Source organism: Panthera tigris, chromosome A2 (assembly GCF_018350195.1).
Source record: "Panthera tigris isolate Pti1 chromosome A2, P.tigris_Pti1_mat1.1, whole genome shotgun sequence".
Taxonomy (NCBI): domain Eukaryota; kingdom Metazoa; phylum Chordata; class Mammalia; order Carnivora; family Felidae; genus Panthera; species Panthera tigris.
In genome coordinates, this window is record NC_056661.1 from 9461202 (window position 1) to 9484379 (window position 23178).

The 23178-nt window shown below is 56.4% G+C and overlaps 1 protein-coding gene across 1 annotated transcript in view; it reads right to left on the reverse strand.

The window, feature by feature from the left end:
* CACNA1A (calcium voltage-gated channel subunit alpha1 A) overlaps nt 1-23178 on the reverse strand; it is a 121460-nt gene that overhangs the window by 62058 nt on the left and 36224 nt on the right. The window contains 10 exon segments of the mRNA XM_042976796.1: nt 1256-1719; nt 8771-9586; nt 11481-11587; nt 14403-14470; nt 14649-14766; nt 17295-17367; nt 17665-17796; nt 17911-18023; nt 18970-19082; nt 22775-22984. Coding sequence (XP_042832730.1) covers nt 1256-1719; nt 8771-9586; nt 11481-11587; nt 14403-14470; nt 14649-14766; nt 17295-17367; nt 17665-17796; nt 17911-18023; nt 18970-19082; nt 22775-22984 — 2214 coding nt within the window.

The window sequence follows — 23178 nt, forward strand, 5'->3', positions numbered from 1 at the left end:
TGGCACAGAGAGGTGAAGTGACTTGCCTAAGGTCACACGGATTTGAACCTGGTCCCAGAGTCGTCCCTGCACTCGACCGCTCGGTAGACAACCTTGAGTCTGGTGGGACCCTCACAGGATATTAACACAAACCTGCCCCCATCCCACTGGACTTCACTTGGAGGCAGGTGACATGAGCCCCAATAGCCCCACTTTACAGATGGTAACACTGAGCCCTCTCTTCGTCAAACTGCAGGGTTTGCCCCCATTAACACCCCTCTCTTGATGGGAAGCGTCACTGCCCTCCTGAGCGTTGATTCTGCAGCCTAACCTTGCTAGGAGTCTGTGGGCAGGTGGAGTGTCCCTGAGCCTCAGTATTTCCATCTGAAAAATGGGCATAGTGACCAGAGTCACCCTGTGGGACTGCGGTGGGCGTTTATTAAGCAGACTCACGGAAATCTCCTACACAGAACTGACAAGTAAGAGGAACCATCTAGTTACATCTAGTTCAGAAATAATAAGCTCGGTGGGTCGTTTCTAAGTTCTTAGTGCTCCTCTGACCCCAATCTTACGTGGTGAGGGGTCTGGGGGTCAAAAACTGCCAGTCTCTCAAGGGTCTAGGCCTGAGCCGTGCAACAGTGGCTAGTCCAAACCACGAAAGGCTGTAAGTGTAAAACACACTGAATTTCTAAGACAGAGTACAAGAATAAGAACGTAAAATAGACGATTAATCACGTGAAAAATACTGATCATATGTTGAAATGGTGGCATTTTGGACAAATAAACAACACTTTGGGTTAGACGCAACTTATTATTAGAGTTCATTGCACCTTTTTCTTTTTTCTTTTTTAAATCACTCCTTCCTCCCTCCTTCTCTCCCTTCTCTCTTTCCATGGCCTGCGTCGCATTTCTTTTGGACAGCGCTGCTCTAGGCAATCATGGGAGGCCCCCTCAATTTCCATCAGAAGGATCCGTGGTGGCGTCCCGGGGCCCCCCTGGGAATTTGGGATGCGGGCAATATCGCTAAACCCTACCGAGAGGGGACAGGGTCAGGAGTTGCACACATATTAACCCTCCCGGCAGTCCCGTGGGGGCGGGACCCACATTTTGAGAGGGTGCCCATTTTGAGAGGAAGAAACCGAGGGCAGAGAGGTAGGCTCAACTGTCCAGGGTCCCCCAGCCAAGCCTCCGGGGACTGGGCCCGAGGCGGCCGCTCCGGGGGACCCCGGGTGCCCCGCCCGGTGATGTGTTCAGGCGAGGGGGGCGGGGGTCTCACCTTGGACGACGGTGTGGTTGAGGGGGGGCGGGCAGGCCGGGGGGATGTCCACCGTGGTGTGATCGGGTTTCCTGGCAGTCTTTGCTGAGTTGGTCTGTGTGCTGCTGGGGTTGGTGACGATAAGGCTGTTCTCGGGGGTCTTGGGGGGGCCGGGGTCGGACGGGTCCCCCGGGTTGTTGGGCACCCGGCGCCCGGCGGCGTTCTGGGGGTTCGCGGCCACGGCGGGCGGTGCTGGCACGGGGCCGGGCTCGGTGCTGTTTCCGGTCCTGGAGGGGCTCTGGGGCAGGCCGGGGCGGCCGAGGCTGTCGTGGGCGCCGGCCGACCCCGCGGTGGCCAGCTTGTTGTTCCTCATGTTGTCAATGTCCTCGGCCAGCGGCGGGTCCTGGCGGCCCAAGTCCTGCTGGATTGGCCGGGTGGTCGACAGGTTGGGGCCCGACACGGGGACCCCGGAGCCCTGGTTCTCTCTGTAGAAGGCAGGCCAACGAGAAAGGACCCGTAACGGAGTTAGAGGCATAGAACGCATGTTCTGGACCCCGCCCCAACTTTCTGCCAGAGCCTGCATTCAGCCTACAGGCCCCCCATGAGCTCCTGGGCAGGACTGGGACGCACGGTGTTTTCTGGAGTGGCTAAAGCAGACACGGGGACACCATCCCTCTAGGGGTACAGTTGCCTCGTGGCTTTACATGCCTGCAGTATTTACGTCCCCTCCCAAAGTTCCAGTTTGGGGGAGCACACAACACAGGCAAGTAAACAACGTAAAAAATAACAAAAGTCATAACAGCAAACGCCTCAGTAACACAAGCTCGCAGGTGCCGTTCTAAGCACTTGACTTGTAACCTCCCCTGTGTCCTCAGCCCCGCGAGGCGTAATGGCTGGCACCTGTTTTACAGATGAGACCATTGTAGCCCAGAGAGGTTAAGTCTGTTGCCCAAGGCCACACAGCTGGTAAGTGAACTGGGTAATTTTTCACGGGGATACAGGTGTGACGGGCACAGGGCATCCCAGGCAGAGGGAACCCAGCCGGTGCAAGGGTCCTGAAGTGGGGACAGGCTTGTTGAGCTTCAGGAGGCTGGTGTGGCTGGAGGTGGAGAGGGAGGGAGACGCGGTGGGTAGGAGTCTGGTGCCTCAGTTACTCGAATAATTAACACTACGCAGATGGACACGAGAAGAAAAGAGCCTGAGAGTTCGGGGGCACGGGGGGAGGAGACAGAAATGTGAAGGGTCCCGGCTGATTTTCCACCTCGGTGCCCTCCGGGACATCAGCTCTGCGAGGCAAGTGGTTTATTTTTGTCTCTCTCGTTCACAGCTGTGCATCCAGCGTCAGAACAGGGCCTGGCACCCGGCACACGCTTGGCCGCTTCTCGTCGAATGGTCAACCAATGCCCCCATTTCTCAGATGAGGACACTGCGGCCCAGAAATCCCACAGGCCCAGACCGCTCATCGACCCCTGCCTCCCCCCCATCTGCACACTCACCCCTAGCTTGCCAGACACCCCCCCCCCCCCCAGGAGCCGTGGCCCCAGGGAGGGCGGCTGGGGTCTAGGGCCTGTCTGGTGCCTCCTCGGCTGGCCCCAGCTCCGCCCGCCTGAGCCAAGTGGACCCGGCCCCCCGGTCTGCTCTGTTCACTCTCACACGCCCCTCTGGACCCTCGGTCTTCGGACGAGGGGCCTCATCCTTCCCCAGTCCCTGTGTGCCGGCCCCGGTGGAGTCCGTTTCCCGGAAACCCCAGGACATCTGTTGTCTATAATCTCAATGACTTCTCCCTCCAGAGGGTTCTACGATCCGGAACTTCTCTCTCTGGGGCTCCTGAAAGGCTGCCCCAATTCTGCTTCCTGTATCCTCCACTGCTCCTCATAATAGCTCACCGTGTACCAGACTCCACAAAGCAACTCCTGTGATTCTCAGAATCGCTGTGGGAAGTGGGTAGTATTCTTAGTCCCATTTTACAGATGAGGAAACCGAGGCTCGGAAACAGGAAGGGCCTTGGCCCGAGGCCGCACAGCCACAGCCAGTTGGTGGCAGAGGCAGCTTGGAGCCCAGACGACAGGGCTCTGGTGCCCATACCGCTAAACCCCTACCCGACACTCCGCTTCTCTAAGCAGCCTGAGATCTCCCCGAAGGCCTAGCCCAGCGCTGATGGATGCGGGGGCATCCTTGGCACTCGCCCTCATGGCCAAGGGCGTGAGCCAGCCCCTGGCTCCGTCAGCTCATTAACTTCTCAAACAATCTTAGGAGGCTGGGGTCACGATGCCTCCCATTATACAGATGCGGAAACTGAGTCCTGGAGAAGCCGAGTCGTAATAGAAAACGGTTTTCTCAGGCTGTCCCCACCACACGCTTGCTCAGGACACCGGGAGTGAGCAAGAGACAGCACGTAGATCATCACACCGTTCGTTGACCAGCTGGGAGATCAGGAGCCATCGCAGGCACCACAGCCCAGGCCCGATCTGGAAACGTCCATCCACCTAACCCTTCTTCGTTTTAGTTCTGCATTTTACCTTGCAAAAGTCCGGTGTTTTTAGGAGGCGGAAGGGCAGGCCCAGCCGGGTTTCTCCCGTCTCAGTCACGGGAGTGGGCCGGAGTGAGCTGGGCTTGAGTCTCGGCAAAGCCACTCGCTAGCTGTGTGACCTTCTTGGGTTTGATTAACCTCTCTGAGCCCTGGGTCCCTTGTTTTAAAATTAGGAATATAGCAGCGGAACCTTGCCTGTAACTTGGGGACTACGGTGGGGATCCTGGAGCCGATGTGCTATGTAACCATTGGTGAGAAACACTCAGCCTGTTTCTAAACGGTCACCGGGTGGGCGTGGTAACTTCCCTGAGTCGCTATGAGGAACACACGCGTTACCGGGCCGAGGGCCGGGTTTTAAACCCGCTGGGTTTAGAACGTGCTTGGGACCAGTGACCCTTCATCCTTCCCGACACCCCTCTTTTGGAATAGGAACGTCTACCCCACGTCTGTCCCCCGACTGTATTCTGGAGGCAGGGAATCTGTCCTTCCAGTTTCCCGTCCACAGAGGGACAGGGATTTGGCCCCCAAATGGATCTTACCCAGAGTCTCACCCACACCCGACTTAGAGGATGAGACTTAGGATCTCCGAGCTGGTGCTGTGACGGACAGGTTTAGACTTCTGGGGATGCTGGGGTGGGGAGGTGAGTATACGCCGCCCGTGAAATGGACACGCGTTTGGGCGGGGGCGTCAGAGGGCAGACGGCAGTGGGTCGAATGGTGGCCCCTCCAAAAATATGTCCAGATTTTCCTAACAAGAGAGTGCTATCCCTAGCACAAAGCAGGCTCGGGTGAATTTCTCTTTCAAAGAGAACCTAAATCCCTCGGCCACCGTGTGAAGAGGTCACACTAAAGAACACAGCAGCTGAGACCATGGTGAACCTCGTGGGGACGTCAGCCTCCCGCCCGGGGCCGGGAGCCCCTTGTCTGGATGGAGGGGCTGCAGGCGTTCTGTCCTGTTTGGCTCCCTCTGTCGACCCTGTCTGCTGTGGAGCCTTCCTTCCGAGCTCAGCCTGCAAGGCCACCGCACATCGATCTCCAAGGAGAACTCAAAAGGGGCAGAAAACTTTGAAGTCAGGCCCCTTCCCCCTTCCCTCCTGGGGACGTGCATCATCTGCCCGGAATAGGCAGCCGGTTGCATAACCCCGTCTGCACCGCGTGCCTCTGACAGCTAATCACTTCAGCATCCTTCTGCCAGGGGCGATGGCCACCTTGCCCGGGGCGTGCTCAGGCCCCCAGGAGCAGAGGACGGTCCTGCTTCCCTGGGTCACCAGGTTCTAATCCCCACAGCCACCTCTGCTGGAGGTGGGACTAGCATCAGGCCCACGTTACAGGTGAGGAAACTGAGGCCCGGAGAGGCAAAGGCATTTGGCAGGTGTCCCCCAGCTGGGAAAGGGCTGGGCTGGACTCTGGTTCTACAGATTCAAAAAAAAAAAAAAAAAGTTTATTTATTTATTTTGAGAGGGGGGAGGGGCAGAGAGAGAGAGAGAGAGGAGAGAGAATCCCCAAAACTCCACATTCAGCACAGAGCCTGACTCGGGGCTCGACCCCACGACCCTGGGATCATGACCTAAGCCAAAATCAAGACACCCAGGCACCTCTGGTCCCACAGATTTTAAGCTACGGCACCACTTGGTGAAGAAAATGTTGCAGTGGACAGCCTGGGGGCATGGAATGGGGGTGCTGGAGCCACTGGCTAAGGCTCACTGGGGGTGCTGTAACATCAGGGCGTTAATGGATGGCGCGCCCCTCTTCTCCCCACGCAGGACAGACTGTGGGCTCAGCGGTCCCGGATGTCTCCTTGCTCTTCCTGGGGTCTGGGTTTCATGGTGATGGGAGGGAGCAGGTGGAACTACGGCACCGAGATGTCACTTCTGGGGTGACACAGATCTGGGCAAAAGATGTCCCTGCTCAGCCGTGTCCAGCAGGAAGAACTGCCCAGGTCTGGGACCCACAGCGTTTTACCGGGAGTCAGGGAAAGCGCTACCTTCCCTTTGGTCACCCTGGGGTGCCACCGGGCTCGGCCGCCCGGCGTGGGGGATCTGGGCGCAGAGGCTACTGAACGATGCAGAATGAATGAAATAGAATGTGCTTCCGTCCACTTTTCACCGGGATGAGCTGGGCGGGGGGCATTTAAAGCTGGGGACGCCGACGAAGAAGACAGGAGGTGTAATTGGGGGAGAGACAGAAAGAAACAGAAAGGAAACAATCCTATGTTTTGGAGAAGGAAAAACACAGCGTGTGTCTGGGAAAAGGTCTAAGAAATGACAAAAAGGAAAAATGCAGGTGGCAGACCCCTTAGGCTGGGTTCTTATCCCACTGCTGCTATCGGCTTGCGGTGCCCGGGGAAAATCCCTTCCCCTCTCTGGGCCTCAGTTTCCCCATCTGTGAAAGGAAGGAGCTGGGGTGGTCACTCTAAAGGCTATGGATGCAAAGATGTTTTTTATCTCTACTGATGAGAAAATCCTGATGGTGTAAGTAATACTGATTAACAGCAATAGCCATCCAGCTGACTGGACGGCTCAGTCAGTTGAGCGACCGACTCTTGGTTTCGGCTCAGGTCGTGATCTCACGGTTCATGGGATCAAGCCCCACATCCTGCTCGGGATTCTCTGTCTCCCTCTCTCTCTGCACCTCCCCTGCTCAGTCTCTGCCCACAAAAAACCCCCCAGGTGCCTGGTGGCTCAGGTCATGATCTGGCGGTCCGTGAGTTCGAGCCCCGCGTCGGGCTCTGTGCTGACGGCTCGGAGCCTGGAGCCTGCTTCCGATTCTGTGTCTCCCTCTCTCTCTGCCCCTCCCCTGCTCGTGCTCTGTCCCTGTCACTCTGCCTCCTCCGATCACAGGAATAATATAAAAACAAGAATGAGGGGTGCCTGGGTGGCTCAGTCGGTTGAGCGGCTGACTTCGGCTCAGGTCATGATCTCGCGGTCCGTGAGTTCGAACCCCGCATCGGGCTCTGTGCTGACAGCTCAGAGCCTGGAGCCTGTTTCAGATTCTGTGTCTCCCTCTCTCTAACCCTCCCCCGTTCATGCTCTGTCTCTCTCTGCCTCAAAAATAAACGTTAAAAAAAAAATTAAAAATAAAATAAAATAAAAAAATAAAAACAAGAATGACAATAATAGTAAATATTAGCAGTTGGCAGTATTAACAGCAACAGTGAATCACTAGTCCTTGATGATGGAGTTAGGTTCCGAATGCTGTATTCTACCTACATTAGCCTTTCCTTCATGACTTTCTTTTTTTTTTATTTTAAAGCAGGTTCCAGGCCTAGCTCACGACCCTGAGATCACGACCTGAGCTGAGATCAGGAACTGGACCCCCGACCGACTGAGCCATCCAGCCGTGCCCCCTCCGCCCCGCTTCACGACTTTTTAACGTCCCTGACACGGCCGAAAAATCTGCTCGTGATGACCTGCGTCATCGTGACTCCGTTCTACGTATCGGCGTATCTCGTATGCGTGAAATACACACCCCATCTCCCCAGAATGCGGCTACTGGACGCACTGAAGGAACACCAGACCCGATCGCATATGAAACTTCACCAAGGGGCGTTCTCCACTTTGGAAAATCTCAACACTGGTGGCCACTCCCTCGTGTCACCTGAACGGCCCACAGCACCCGGAGCCAGCCAGCATTTCCAGCTGTCGCATTCCTGGGGGCTCTGCACGCAGGGCCTTGCATCACTTAACTTTGCCCTCTGGACTCTTCTCGACTCAAAGTGTGGTCCTTGGACCAGCATCAGTGTCCCCTGGGAGCTCCTTAGAAAGGCAGAATCTCAGGCTGCACCTGAGACCCAAGGAATTAGAATCTGTAGCTTCAGAAGATCCCTGGGGATTCGCGCACACATTCAATTTTGGTTAAGTGCTGGCCTAGTGCCTATGTCATATAACAGAGCCACTTAAACACATCATTAAAAAATCAATACGATGCCCTCGTGGTGATATAAAAGAAAACTAACGGGACATCAATGAATATAAGAACGATGTCTGTTTCAACATCGTTGGGCTCCTATATATAGAATCACCACGGGACCGAAGGAGTGTTCCAAAATACCAAGAACACGAGGATGCTGTTTCCCACTGGGCAGGGCTCTGGCCTGGAACAGGCCTCCAGAAGCCTGAACCCCGCTCTCCTTTTAATTCCGAGGGCCCAGTGTGGCTTTTCAGATCCTTCGGGCACAGCACCAGGTAAAAAAGATGGCTGCCTCATTAACAGCTAAAAACGGTCTGCATGTACCGAGTACTTAAGGTGTCGGCTGCTCTTCCGGGTTTTTTGCACGAGTTATCTCTTCATTCCAGCAACGACCCAAGTGGACCCCCATCTCCATTTTACAGATGGAGGAAACGGAGGCCCAGAGACGTGAAGTCACCGGCGCCAGGTCACACAGCAACTACATGGAACAGCGCCAAGAATTCTGGGGGGGGGGGGGGGGCGCGGGGAATTTCTCATAGATGTTCCCAGAGACATGGCATCAGGGCGAAATGGTGGGTCTGCAGCCTCTGGCTGCGCCACCTACTGCACGTGTGACCTTGGGCAAGGCGCTCCACCCCTGGGTTTCCAATCTGTGACACTGGGATCCATCTGCCGAGGGGGGGGGGGGTGGGGCGGCGGGCTTGGGGGCGGGGTGCAGGGCTGGGGGCGGGGCGCAGGGCTGGGGAAGGGGCGGGGTGCAAGGCTGGGGGGCGGGGCGCATGGCAGGGGGGGCGGGGCGGCGGGCTTGGGGGCGGGGCTCAGGGCTGGGGAAGGGACGGAGGGCTTGGGGGCGGGGCGCAGGGCAGAGGGCTGGGGGCGGGGCGCAGGGCTGGGGAAGGGGCGGAGGACTGGGGGACGGGGCGCAGGGCAGGGAGGCGGGGCGCTGGGCAGGGGGCGGGACGCAGGGCTGGGGGGCGGGGCGGACGGTGGGGGGAGAGGTGGAGAGGACCGAGACGCTCCACCAGAGGAACGGGCCACACGGCCGGCGTCGTTACTACCGCTGCCACCAACCCAGATCAGGGGTCACACCCACTTACTTCCTCCTCCGGTGGCGGCGCTCTCGGTCCTCCCTGCGCGCTGCGTCCGCCTCGTAGGAGGCCGGGGGGCCGTGCCGGTGCCGCCTCCTCCGCTCGCCGCCCTCGGGCCCGTCGCCCTCGCCGCCCTCGCCGCCCCGGGCCGGCCGGCTGCCCTCGCGGTGCCGGGACCTCCGCTCCGCCTTGTCCTCCGCGCCCTCCTCGCCCGGCCGGCGGTGGGCCCGGTGCCGGCGCGGCTCGCCGTCGGCCCCCGTGCGGGGCGAGCCGCTGCGGCTCTCCCTGCTGCCCCCCTGCCGGTGGGCGTGCCTCCGGTGGGGGTCCCCGGCCTTGACCCGCTCGGCCTCGCCCTCCCAGAAGCCCGGCTGCTCCAGGCCGCCCTCCCGCGCGTGGTGGTCCGACTCGCGGCCGTAAGGCCCCTCCCGGCTCAGCTCGGCCTCCTGGCTGCCGGCCCAGGGCCTGCGGGGGTCCAGGCCCATCGAGCCGCTGGGGTCCCGGGCCCGGTCGTGGTAGCGGGCCTGTTTCCTGAGGAAGTCCTCGGCTCGCTGCTGGCCGAGGCGCTGGTCCACGGTGGGCTCGGCCGCCCGGCTCTTGTTGGTGTTGTTGTTGCGGTTCTCCTGGGGGTCGACCACCAGCGGCCGGTCCAGGTGGGTCTTCATGTCCGGCCGCAGATGCCGGGCGTACGAGGCCTTCCAGCGCTCGTCTGGGTCCATCTCGTTGTACAGGGCCTCCCGGCTGGCCAGCAGGTTCTGCTTCCGCATCTCGCTGGTCCGCTGCTCCCACACCGACTTGGTGGGCTTCTGGTTCTTCTGCTGCTCCTTCCTGCAAGGGAAGGGTGGGGGTGGGGGTGGGGGTTAGAGCACTGGGCCACCGTGGCCTGCTCAGGCCCCTCCGGCGAATGTCTCGGCCTGGGGGGCCTCTCCACCAGGGAGGGTATTTCAGCCCAACCAGGTGGCTCGGCCTGTGCGGAAAACTCAAGCTGGCTGGGCATCCTGGCCTAGCCAGGGCCTTGGCCCAGGTGGGCATCTCCATCCAGCAAGGTGTCTCTGGGTGTGACTGATGGGGGGGGCGGGGGTCTCAGCCCAGGTGGGTGTTCCCGCTGTCCTCTCCACGCTTCCTCAAATTGTAGCACGTGACCCCCTGGGGGATGTAGCCTTGATGGTCAAAGTATCTTAACCTCCGGGATAAGCCATCACAGTGGACGTTGGCCTGGAGCAGATTCTGGAATCGTCCACATGATCTTTTAATTCTGGGTCATGGAGGGTCTGGGTGGTCCCAGGGGGAGCCAGGGTGGGCACTGGGGAGTCTTGGGCAGTGCCTATTTACCCAACGGTGCCTATTTACCCACAGGGCCGGTGCTGGCCAGCCTGCGGCCCAGTCTGGGGTATACAGACTTCTCTAGGGTTTTTGCGGGCATTGATAGTTTTTTGTGGTTTTTTTTTTTTTTTACATTTATTTATTTTTGAGAGACTGAGAGAGACAGAGCACAAGTGGGAGAGGGGCAGAGAGAGAGAGGGAGACCCAGAATCTGAAGCAGGCTCCAGGCTCTGAGCCGTCAGCACAGAGCCCAACACGGGGCTCGAACTCAAGAACCGTGAGATCGTGACCTGAGCTGAAGTCGGACGCTCAACCGACTGAGCCACCCAGGCGCCCCCATTGATAGTTTTATACAGACCACCACCTTCCACAGACTGCACACCTAAACTCACTTGTCTGATTATGTGTTTTCCTGGGCTCTCCTTTCACAGCCACCCACTATGGCAAAGAAAGCCCCCTCCCCACCGTCACATCATGCACTGTCCCTCGGTGTGCAACGTCCTTGGGACATCCAATACAGGCAGAATGTGGGTTGGCTCAACGCATCTCCCTTTAATCAAGATACCTGAACTCTCACCACCTCACCGCCTCCGATTCACCAGGGAACTCTGTCCACTCTACCTTTCATGATGTGTCTAGAACTTGGCGACATCCATCACCACGGCCACCACCCTACTGCAGTCCCACGAGCTCTTTTGTATGGACCAATGAATGTAGTCTCCAACCTGGTCCCCTGACTCCCACCCTTGTTCCCTACAGCCTGTTCCCTTGACAGCTGCCAGAGGGGGCCCATGAGCACCCGAGTCAGGTCTTGCCCCTCCTGTGCTCCAGAGCCCTCCATGGCCCCCATCTGACTCAGATCAAAAGTCCACAGCCCACCCGTGACCCTGCATGATCTGCTTATCACCTCTCTGCCTTCACTTCCTCCCACTCTCCTCCCTCCCTCCCTCTACTTCGGTCACAGTGGCCTCCTTCATGTTCCCTAAACACACTAGACACATTCCTGCCCCAGGACCTTTGTGTATACTGTTCCTGCTGCCTGCTATGATCTTCCCTAAGATCCCCCTGCCTGGCTCCTCCCTCACCTCCTTCTGGTCTTATCTCCTTCTCAGCCAGGTCTTCCACGGCAACTTTATTTAAAGTCCCAACTCTCTCCACCCCTGGCTCCCCCTACGCCCCTTAACCCCCTATTCATACCATATCCCCAGTTTGCTAGAACAATACCTGGCACGTAAGAGGCGCTTGTTCACTATCTGTTGAGTACAAGTGGGCAGTAGAGCAGAAGCACCTCTTCCTAAAGCTCACCCCTGTCAGGGACGGGTCCTTGCCCCCAAATTCTTGACTGGGAGGGTGTAGACGTGAGGACCCTGGACAGCATTCTGGAGTTCGGGGCACTTACACAGCTATGGACATGTTGGCGGCTGACAGGGGACTCACTTCTGCCACCTCCTTGGCTTTCTGCAGGGCCAGCTTCTGGTTGGCTGCCTCTTCTTCTTCTTGTTCATCCTAAAAGACACACGGGGTCCCTGTTCACAAAACATGAACCAGGTCTTGGGGCCTCACTGCTGACCCTACTGCCACCAAAGGCCAACATGGGAAAATATTTACAAGCAGGTGTGGTCTGGGCGTTGACACCCCCCCCCCCCCGCCCCGCCCCGAGCCGAGCTGAGCGAAGGCCCGCAGATCGGAACAGGTGCCCCGTGTCGGTCAAGTGTACTGCTATCCCCTCTAGGTGCAGGCTCAGTCTCCAGCTCGTTCTTAATCCTGTTTTAGGACACAGCCAGGAGAAAACCAAAGGGGAAAGAGACTCCCTTGCTTTCCCACAATGGAGACTTTTCTGCACCCCGTCTCAACGAGCCGGAAATTAATGCGAAGACCTCCCTCTCACTCTACCTTCTGGGTTAAGCTCTCCGAACCCAGACTTTTTAAAAACACTGACTAGCCCCCACATGCAGAAAACCTGGCCCATTCCGTGCACTGCCAACAGCTTCCAGAAGGGGAATCGGGAGAGGAGCTTATATTCTCGGCCGGTTAGGTTCAGAGAGGAGGAGGGTGGAAGATGTTTTACAAACACAGAAGAAGATGTTTTGGGGCTTTAAAGCCTCCTTCAGCCTTCATGCAGGGCCTCGTTCGTAAAACAGAAAAGCCCACAAAGAAAAAGCAAAGGAAAAGCAACGAGGAAGGAATGCCCAGAGATGAACCCACCAGTAAGAAGTGTCGGGCTATGTGGCAGGGTGCCTCTCCCCCTGCACTGCGATCTCTGGGGCCAGAAGCAACCTTAACCACCTCGGAAACGGTCAGATCAGGACGCTCTGTCAGTGACCACACAGAGGTGGGCCCCCGACCCGCCACCCCGTTCTCAGAAGGCCTTCTTTCCTTCTGGCATCTCACCCAGCGTTTCTCAGAGCTGGGTCCCTGGACCACCTGCCTCAGTGGCATTGCAGATGCAGGTTCCCAGGTCCCCCCCCCCCACCGGCCCCGAAAAACCCCGGGCTGGGCCCCGTGGAATCTGCATTTTCAACAAGCTCCTGGGCGAGTATCAAACACGCTCGGGCTTAAGCAACAGTACACGTGGTTCAGAGCACAAGTTCTGGACCCACGTGGATTCAAATCCCAGCTCCTTCGCTTACTGTTAACGTCGCCTCTGGGTGCCTCGCTATCCTCACCTAAAATTTCCATTCTCCCCGGCTCTCCCACCTGAGCACTTCTCACCCCCTGAGACACTGATTTTGTGTCTGTCTCTCCCTCCCGAATGTCAGCCCCGCGAGGGCAGGGCTTTCTGCCTTTTTGTTCACTGCCATATCCTTGGCTCTTAGACCAGGCTCTGCTCACGGGAGGTGCTCAAGAAATGCTTTTTGAAAGACACAATCTGTAAAAGGGGGGCTCAGAGAACTTGATTCCGGGGGTTTCTGAGAAGATTCAATAAGACCAACACATCGGGGGCTTAGCAGGGTACCTGCCTCATGAAATGCCCAAGAAATACCTGCAGGATAAATGAAGGAAACAAGTTGGTCTGGAGGAGAATGTCCCTACTAAATAGATGATCTTGCCTTTCTCTCTCCCCTTCTCCCACGCTCCCGGCGCACCCTCTCCCCTGTGACAGCCCCTGAGGACGGGCTCTTGGAACTCGGATGAGCATACGGTTGGATTAGCCCCTGGAGCCAGCCAGCTCCATGGTGACCAGGCTCGTGGCCGTATGCTTGGGGTAGCAGAGCCTTCCGTTTCTCCTCCCCCCCCACCCCGCCAGTCAGAGCGGGGCCCGGGAAACTCTCTCTCCCCCCTGCCAGGCCCAGCAGATGGAGGGTTTGGCAACGTCCGCTCAGTTCGGTTCAGTTCCATGAACGTGTCCTGAACACCTCAAAGCACTAGAGATGGGACCATGAAGAGGAGGGAAGCCCCAGGCCTGGCCCTCCTGGGCTCACAGGAAGACTCTGCACATGTTCTCTTCATGTGATGGGGCTGTTTCCCAACACCCTCCTCTGAAATTGCAGAAAAGGTGCCGGCTTCCTTTGTGCAGTGCGCAACCTGTACAACCATTCCCAGCAGCCCTGCTTGTGGGCTCCCCCAAGGGTGTGAGCTGTGTTCCTGAAAGCAGTGTTGCCTCCTCTGTGCCCAGCTGAGACGCATCCGAGTTCCAGGGAGTTCAAGGCTGCTCTAAGAGGCATCTGACACGAAGTTTTGCTCCCTTTATTGGGCACTTACTGTAGAACAAGAACTGTGTCGAGTACCTGACGTGCAAAGTGTGCTGCTGTGAATAGTAGCTGCTATTATCATACCATCTGGGGCCAGTGACTTTGCCTTTCTGAGCCTCAGTTTCCCCTTCTGCAAAAGGGAGAGAACAGCGATGCCCGGCACCGGCAACATCTAATTCTTTACTGATGTCACTTGGGGGCGACGTCCGGCCAGCTCCCAAGCTCATGGGGCCGCGAGGTGAGCCTCAGGCCCCTGTGTGGGTTTTCCCACCTGTCCCATCCCTTCAGGTCTGGGGTGGCGACAGTGCCTGCTGGCCTGGGGGCTGCGCCATTCCTTGGAGAGGTCCCTTGACGCTCCCCGCTCCCTATAAATGGGCCCTCGGATGGAGCCTGCCATCTGTTTCCTGTGGCAGCCCCGCAGCCTTACGCCCCCCCACCTTCTTTGCTGTGGAATCCTCTTGATCAGAGACAGACTGTTTCAGGGGGAGGGGGCTCCTTCTCCCGGGGAACAGGGCCTCCGGGGCGAAAGCTCGGACCCTGTCTCCACCCCCACGCCCAGCACAGTGCTGATCGGCCACAAGCAGGCGGTAACTTTGCCCGAGGGAGAAGCATTCTCCCACCAACTCCACCTTGGTGAGCTCCTGGGCGTTGGCCAAATTATCCACCGCGATGGCTAAGAACACGTTCAGGAGGGTGTCTGCAGGCGCTGGAGTCAGGGAAAGCACCACCACTCGGACCCCGGGTACCCGGGCCTCGAGGACCTTCCCTCGCCGCCCGGCTGCTCCGCCTGCCCCGCCCCCGCCTGCCCCGCCCCCGCCTGCCCCGCCCCCGCCTGCCCCGCCCCGCCCCCGCCTGCCCCGCCCCGCGGAGGATACAGTTCCCGAAGAGCGTCAGCACGATGAAGTAGATGGAGAAGACCATGCCGCCCTGCACGCCCCCCTGAGACTTGATACCGTCATACATGACCTCGTTCCAGTCTTCGCCCGTCAGGATCTGAAAGGGGACGGAGAAACACACAGCCAACCCCTCTCAGCCACGGGCCCCGCGGAGACGCCTTGGCTGCGGAGCTGGCGCCTGCCTGCGGTGGCTCTCGGGGCGTGGGAGGGGCCACCCCTGCCCCGAGGGGCTCTCGGCCTGGCTTCCAGGGAAGGGTGCCTCTGGGGGAGTCACAGCTCGTTCCCTAACTCTGTCCTGCCTCGTGTGACCAGGGGATTCACTACAGATGGAGCTGTGCCCCCCTAAATTCATAGGTTGGAGCTCTAAAACATATTTTTTTTAATGTTTGTTTTTGAGAGCGAAAGAGAGAGAAAGACTGAACGTGAGCAGGAGAGGGGCAGAGAGAGAGGGAGACACAGAATCCGAAGCGGGCTCCAGGCTCCGAGCTGTCAGCACAGAGCCCGACGCGGGGCTCGAACTCACCGACCGTGAGATCACGACCTGAGCCGAACTCACCAACTGTGAGATCAGGACCCCAGCCGAAGTCGGACACTTAGCCGACTGAGCCACCCAGGTGCCCCGGTACGTTGAAGATCTAAACCCTCATGTGACGGTATCTGGGGATGGGGGGTAATCAGGGTTAGATGAGGTCATGATGATGGGCCTCTCATCATGGGAACTGGGGCCTTTGTAAGAAGAGACACCAGAGAACTTGTTCTGTCTCTCTCCATCTCCATGCCATGTGAGGACACAGTGGGAAGGTGGCCATTTGTAAACCAGGAAGAGAGTCCTAACCAGGAACCAACCCCGCGGGCACCTTGCTCATGGGCTTCCAGCCTCCAGATATACGAGAAATAAATTTCTGGTGCTTAAGCCGCATATTCACTGGTCCTTCTGGCCTGCTGTGCCTGGGGGCAGGGCGGGTGCCAGTGATGGGAGAATGTGTCCGGCACAGGGAGGCAGGTGCTGGCAAACACCAGTCTCCCTGATGCATATGGGATGGACTGAGGGGACAGGCGTGCGTCACCCACACGCTCACTAAAAAAAAAAAAAAAAAAAAAAAAAAAAAAAAAAAATCCAACTTCCCTCCTCTGTAATATTTCCACAAGGATAAAGTAAATGTGAATCAACTCCAAAAATGTCAACCCGTTAATGTGGGTTTCTCAGCCTCGGCCCTGCCTGCTGACATTTGGGGACCGGGTCATTCTCTGTTAAGGGGCTGTCCTGGGCACTGTGGGGTATCGAGCAGCAGCCCTGCCCTCTACCCACCAGGTGCCTGTAGCGTAACTCCCCCAGGGCTGTGACAACCAACCACGTTTCTAGAACTTCCAAGTGTCCTTGGGGGACAGACTCCCCCCCCCCCCCGCCTTAGACAAGAACCCCTGTGCTCAAGACCCACCATCAACAATCTTCATGGCTAGTTTCCCTTTCTAACCCCCTGTCCAGGGGTTCTCTTTTAGAAACTGCCCTCCCCGGGGAAGGAGAAAGTGAAATCACATTTTCCATAGATTTCCTGTCTCCCCCAACCCCCAAAGAGACAGAACCCACCAGGCTCTGGTGGTCCCAGCCAGGTCAGTCCCCAACCTCAGGGCATGTGCCCACACAGATACAGCAGTTGGTTTGGGGAGAGCACCCAGGGTCTCTTTGCCTTGGAATGTGGGATCAGGGGGGCATCTCCTAATCCAGGGAGGATGCGTGTGGTAACCATGCCTATTTTCTGTATTCTGATGCTGTGACTTGGCGGGGGTGGGGGGTTTGTTGACCCTGGAGGGAGTCAGGGCCAGCTAATTCCTAGAGATAATGGCCAACTTGCCCGTGGTGTGCACTTTTCTTTTTTTTTTTTAATTTTTTTTTTAACGTTTATTTATTTTTTGAAACAGAGAGAGACAGAGCATGAACGGGGGAGGAGCAGAGAGAGAGGGAGACACAGAATCGGAAGCAGGCTCCAGGCTCTGGGCCATCAGCCCAGAGCCCGACGCGGGGCTCGAACCCACGGACCGCGAGATCGTGACCTGAGCCGAAGTCGGACACTCAACCGACTGAGCCACCCAGGCGCCCCTACACTTTTCAAATGCAAACCAACCACCTCCTCTATGGGGCTCTTACACTCGGGGCCCACAGTCCCCTGATCTTTCTCATCAGCTAACCCGAGATGGCCCCCACGCCCAGAGCCCCGCTGAAATCACTCCAGCTAGCCATTTCTCAATCTGCTTACCCTGCCTCGCGGGATCCTTCCTGCAGAAACCACAATAAAGGCTTGTGCTCATGTTCCCCCTTCTCTGCCTCCTGACCTCCCCCTCGTGGCCCTGCGTGGCCTGCCGTGGACTTCCTCTCTTGGGATCTCCAAGTACAACAGACTGCCTTTCCAATGGCATTTACCCACCATTGTTGATTGAGGGTGCGATCTCACGGAGATCTGCTGGCCTCACCGTACCTGAATGATTCTAAAACCTGTATTTTAAAACAGCGGGACAAGGCAAAACGGAGAAAGAGCGATTCGAGGAACCCCCCTCCTATGCTGAATGGGTGCTTTAGTCTCTGGCCCTAAGAGGTATCCGCCCACGGGGGCCAGGTGAAGACCGTACCTGAAACACTGTCATTATTGCTGCTGGAAAAGTGTCGAAATTGGTAGGAGGAGTCCCTTCATCGAAGTTAAACCTGCGGGGAGGACACAGGCATTTCACGCTGGCCCTGCCCTGGGTGCTCTGAGGGCTTAGCTCAGCATCCTGTCTCCGGGGCAACATCTCCAGCATCTCTGTTCCCCAGAAGGACACCCTGACTGGTACCCAGGACCCCGCCCATCTGGGTGAATGCACTGGGCGCCCGGAGCCACGAGGGGGGGGGGGCGGTCTGCGGGATGGAGGCGAGCCTGGGTCTCTGGACGCACCAGACCCGCTTCTGTCTCCGCACGGGACCCCGGGGAAGCGGAAGTCAGGGAGTCTGCCGAGCGCTTACTGGCCGCCGAAGAGTTGCATTCCCAAAAGGGCGAAGACCACGATGAACAGGAAAAGGAGGAACAACAGGCTGATGATGGATTTCATGGAGTTGAGAAGAGAGACGACCAGGTTCCTGAGTGATGCCCAGTACCTGCCAGCAGAGCCCGGGTCGGGGAGGGGCGGTCAGGCCGGTCAGCTGAGCCCGCCCGTCCCCGGTCCCCATCCCCGCCCCTGCCGGGATGCCGGTGGAGCTCCAGAGACTTACTTTGTGACTTTGAAAATACGCAATAACCTGAGGGCTCGTAACACGCTGATTCCGAAGGATGTGCCGGGTTTTATGACGGCCCAGATGACCTCGAAGATGCTCCCGATGATAACCTGGAGCAGAGAACCTGGTCTCGCGTCCACAGGGCCCTGGAAATCGTGCCCTGGCCCCGAACCTTACGGGAACCCAATCAGGAGGCCCCCACACGGAAGCAGGGTGAGGGTCTCCACCCCCAGAAGCCTCGAGGGGCCCCTGGGTACTGCAATAACCATTTCCTTGCATTTTTTCAGAAATCGAAGTGAAACCCACAGAACGTCAAAGTAACCACTTGAAGCATGCAACCCGGCGGCATTTCGCGCGTTCACAATGTTGGGTCAGCGTCACCTCTATGCAGTTCTGAGACATTTTCATCGCTCCCCCAAGAGACCCCGTCTCCCCACGAGCAGTCACCCCCCATTCCTTCCTCCTCCCCACAGCCACTAACCTGCTTCTGGTCTCTATGGATATGCCTATTCTGGACCTTTCACAGAAATGGAATTATGCAGTACGTGACCTTTTGGGTCTGGCTTCTTTCACTGAGCATGACGGTTTTTGAGGTCCTTGCCCCTTTAAAGTTCTCAAGCATCATCTTTAACCAACATACACTCGTCTAGTTTTTATCCTTTTCATCTTATGTGAGCGGAGCGGAATCCTGCTCTACGGGCTGATTTTTGTCACTGTCTGTGGCTGGTCGCCTCTCCTTGCTGTGGAGAATTCCATTATATGGCTGTGCCACAGTTTACTTCTCCATTTTGCTGCCACAGGATATTGGGTCCTTTGGTTTGGAACTTTTATAAACGAAAGAGGGCCTGAACGTTTCCCTCTCGCTGGCAGTGGCTAAAAGTTTGGGAACCTCTGTGTCCTCACCGGTATCTCGGATTGCCCTCTCATTCCTTCTGCATTCAGCTGCGTCTCTCACGTCCAGACGTGACCCTACTGTTCCCTTTCTGATGTGCCCAGGCATCAGCCGTTCTTGGCAAGAGCCGGAGAGTTGAACTTCCTATCAACGAGAGTACTTACCCCACAGTCAAAGCAGTTGAAGGAAGAGTGGAAGTAAGGCCGCGTCCCAAGCCCGTACATTTTTATAAACATTTCGGACATAAAGAGTCCTAAGAAAATGAATTCTGCATAGTCTAGAAGGGAGAGGAGGGAGAATGGAAAGGAAGTTAGGTTTGTGGAGTGTGTGGCGGGGGGGGGGGGGGGGGTGGTTCCAGGCAGCTCTGACTTTCCTGTTAATAACAACCCCATCCATCTGGCCTGGCAGGCAGGGAGAGAGGAGGGTCGTTGGTGGCCTTGGCTAAAGATTATGCAAGGCTTCCTTTCCACGGGCCTCAGTTTCTCCTCTGTTAAAGTGAGGAACAACAATTGTCCCCCACCCTCCAACCCACCAACCCCTGGCCGATCTTAAAAAGGAGTGGGGAAAGTTCCATGGCTCTCCACCATGCACTTTTTTGCTCTGGTTCAACGATAAGAGCTGGGCACAGGTCCTTGCCAAGGACTCAGGTTTTGTGCTGGCTGGTGGGTTCCTGTGTGCTTAGTACATTTTATTTTTTTATTTTTAAAATTTTTTTAACGTTTTATTCATTCTTGAGACAGAGAGAGACAGAGCATGAATGGGGGAGGGTCAGAGACAGAGAGGGAGACACAGAATCCGAAACAGGCTCCAGACTCTGAGCTGTCAGCCCAGAGCCCGACGCGGGGCTCGAACTCACGGACCGCGAGATCGTGACCTGAGACGAAGTCGGATGCTCAACCGACTGAGCCACCCAGGCGCCCCAGTACGTTTTAAAACTAATGAACGAACGAACGAACTGCCCGACTAACAAAATAACAATGAGCCCAGGATGCCATAATCTAAGAGTTATGATAAGTCCAGTTTTACACGCCTGAGCTCCAAAGGAGAAACTGAAGTAGAAGTCATAATGGTGTCCTTTTAGTAACCTTTGTGTCAGGGGCTTAGTTGGAGATTCAGGGGCAACCAATCTAAGATACGGCCTTTCTCCCAACTTGGAAAACCTATCTGATGCCCCCGGTAAAATCCTGTCTTGTTGATGTCTAAAAGTCTTGGACAAGATAAAGCACTTTTGTTCTTTGGTAAGAAAGCATGATAGTCCAAACGCCCTGGGGAGAGGTAACATACGGGAATTTGTTTGCACCAGCAGAGAAATGGCTAATTTCAAGACCTTTTCCGAGAGAGCTTTCTTGGTGGGGTAAGGAGGGTTTCTGAGCGGAAGAAAACAGAAAGGAAGACAAAGGAGCCAAACTTCCAAGAGTTTCAGTTTTGGTCACATAGGTAATTCTGAGAGCCAGGGGTGTTGGGGCGCCTGGGTTGCTCAATCGGTTAAGTGTCTGACTCTCGATTTTGGCTCAGGTCACGATCTCACGATCCGTGGGTTCGAGCCCCGCGTTGGGCTCGGTGCGGGCAGTGCAGAGACTGCTTGGGATTCTCTTGTCCTCTCTCTCTGCCCCTCCCCGCCTCAAAAATAAATAAACATTAAAAAAAAAAAAAAAAAAGAAAGTCAAGGGTGTTTCTTTTATCATTCTTTTAAGAGGTGGTTTGAACCGTCAAGGTCCTTCACACTCATTCCTGACCGGATCTTCTTCCCCTTAGTGTTTTGGACTCCAGGGAGCTCCTAGGATCTGAGGGAAACCAGGGTCTCTGGGATCATCAGGCCAACATATCAGCGAGGGACATCTGGCTGTAACTTCTGGTGCATTCCGAGAACCACCAGAAACAACTTTGGGAAACCTGCCCCCTAGTTACCATGGCAACCTGGTTGCTGGCAATGCACAAGACCTGAGAGAATTGTCTGTAGCCCTGGAGGGTCGGGAAGAACTTTCAGGGCCCAATAAACCCAATTTCCAGATGAGAAATCTGAGACCCCGAGAAACGACCACACCTCACGGATTCTAAGACACACGCTTTTGTTCAGTTTGACATCTGGGAAATTGGGGTGTATCTTAAAATCGACATGTCCTCGTTTAAGATAGTAGCCCTGCTTTCTTTCTTTGTGGCAAATAAAATAAAAGGGTGCTTTATAAACGAAGACGCTTTCCGCTGATGTCTGGCTGTCGGTAGTGACTTGTCTGGGGTCACACGATGAGTTAGGAGCAGAGCGGGCACTGAGAACCCAGGTCATCTGGTGACCCCAGGGCAGGGATCTGTCATTAGTCACAGTTTGGATTCTGGGTTCAAATCCTGGCTTTGTCACTTACTAGCTGTGTGTTCCTGGGCAAGTCACTTAACCTCTCTGTGTCTCCTTTTCCTCAAATGGGGATAACTAAAGGACCTTTACAGACACAGAAGCCCAGGACGGGGAGTCCCAACTCTCTGTTCCTGAACCAGGACAGACAGAGCAAAGTGATTAGTGTGGAGAATATGGGAGATTAAAAATAGACTACCAGAGGAGGTTAACACAAGAAGAGTCCTCATTTGTAAGACTCCACGGGGACCAAATTCAATTTCGAGGGTTGGAACTAGGTCAGGGCTCTCAGAAGGAGAGCTGGCCCCTGGGGAGTGTCCTGAGGGGTCAACCAATGTGACGGAGAACAATAAGGGTTACAAGGAAATAATGACCTGGACCAGGCTCCTAGGCCTCTCTAGGCTGAAGACTCGACTGTCTCCAGTGGCTGTCTGGGTCAACCCCGAACCAGGCCAGACGGGGCAAGAAGCTACGAACCTAAGTCAGACAGGCCAGTAGCTGCAGGTGGAGGGCAGCCAGCAGGCAAACGGTGTTGGGAAATCCTCCCTAGGGGCCCACAGGCCAGAGCCAGGGTGTGCGCTTGCCTTCCCCACCGCCGGACGCTACTCTTATTGATTTCTCAGAGCTCTTTATTTTTTAAATCCCGGTCAGAGGTCTCCCCACCTCTCACTGCTTCTCCTCACCCCCTCCTGGCCATCAATTCTGATAGTATCACATGCTAACTCCTGGAACCTGGAATAGGCCCAGAAAGGCAAGGCCTTAAGGGTCCTGGTAGCCATTGAAGGAGCCAGATGTTCTCATAGTTGTTGGGGCGGATCTTCTAGGAATGAATCCTGGATATAAGGAGGTCATAAAGGGCTAGAGAGGAAAGTGGCGGGGGGGGGGGGGGGGGGAGGGCAGGAAGAAGAAGGTTTGAAAGAAGAGGGGAGAAGCAGAGAAAATGGGGGCAACATAAGGGCCACTCTCTGCCCCTAAAGCATCCCCCTCTCTCAACCACAAATCACTCATTTTAACATCCCCAGAGATATTACCTGTTAATTGCATGTGTGTTTCTGTCTCCATCTGGCTGTCCTGTGGTCTCTACCCCTTTCTGTCTCTCTTCCAATGCCCCCTTCACCAGCACCCTTATGCCTCTCTTTTAAAAAGCATCACAGGGGCACCAGGGTGGCTCAGTTAAATATCCGACTTCGGCTCAGGTCACGATCTTGCGGTTTGTGAGTTCGGGCCCCGCACTGGGCTCTGCGCTGACAGCTCGGAGCCTGGAGCCCGCTTGGGATTCCTATGATCTCCCTCTCTCTTCCCCTCCCCTGCTTGTTCTCTCTCTCTCTCTCTCCCCGTCTCTCTCTCTCAAAGAATAAATAAACATTAAAAAATTAAAAAAAAAAATCACAGAAGTATTTGGTGGCCTGAATTCCAGCTTCCAGCCCCTCAGGCCCAAAGGCTCAGTTGAGGTGCCAGCTGCAAACACGTCCACATCAAAGGGCAGACTCAACAAGGGGTAAGGAAGGAACACGCGGCGCCACAAGTGGGAAAGGGTGTGAGGAAGGGAGCGGGAGTGGGCAGGGGCGGGGCCGGGAGGAAGGGAGCGGGAGTGGGCAGGGGCGGGGCCGGGCGGTACTCACAGAGGAAGTCGGAGAGCCACTCGGGCTGGTTGTAGTGAACAATAGCAACACACAGAGTGTTGAGGGCTACCAGACTGAGCACAGTCCAGTAGAAGGCCTGAGTTTTGACCATGCGGCGGATGTAGAAACGCATCCTCCTCTCCTTTTTGTGAAAAAAAGTCGAGTTCTCCAGCTTGGCACTTTTAATGCTGGCTCGGGCGAAGGGAGACCCTGCCGAGGAGAGGACGGAGAAGGTCAGGGCGTTCCTGTGGAGGCAATCAACCGCCGCGAGGCCCAGGCACAGAATCCGGCCGGGGGATCCATCAGCCTCCCGGGCGAGCCGTCTAGCCTCCCGGGGGGGATCCACCATGACCCAGGGACGTAGCGTTCCAGAGCTGGAGCTTACAGGAAGGCAAAGATAATAG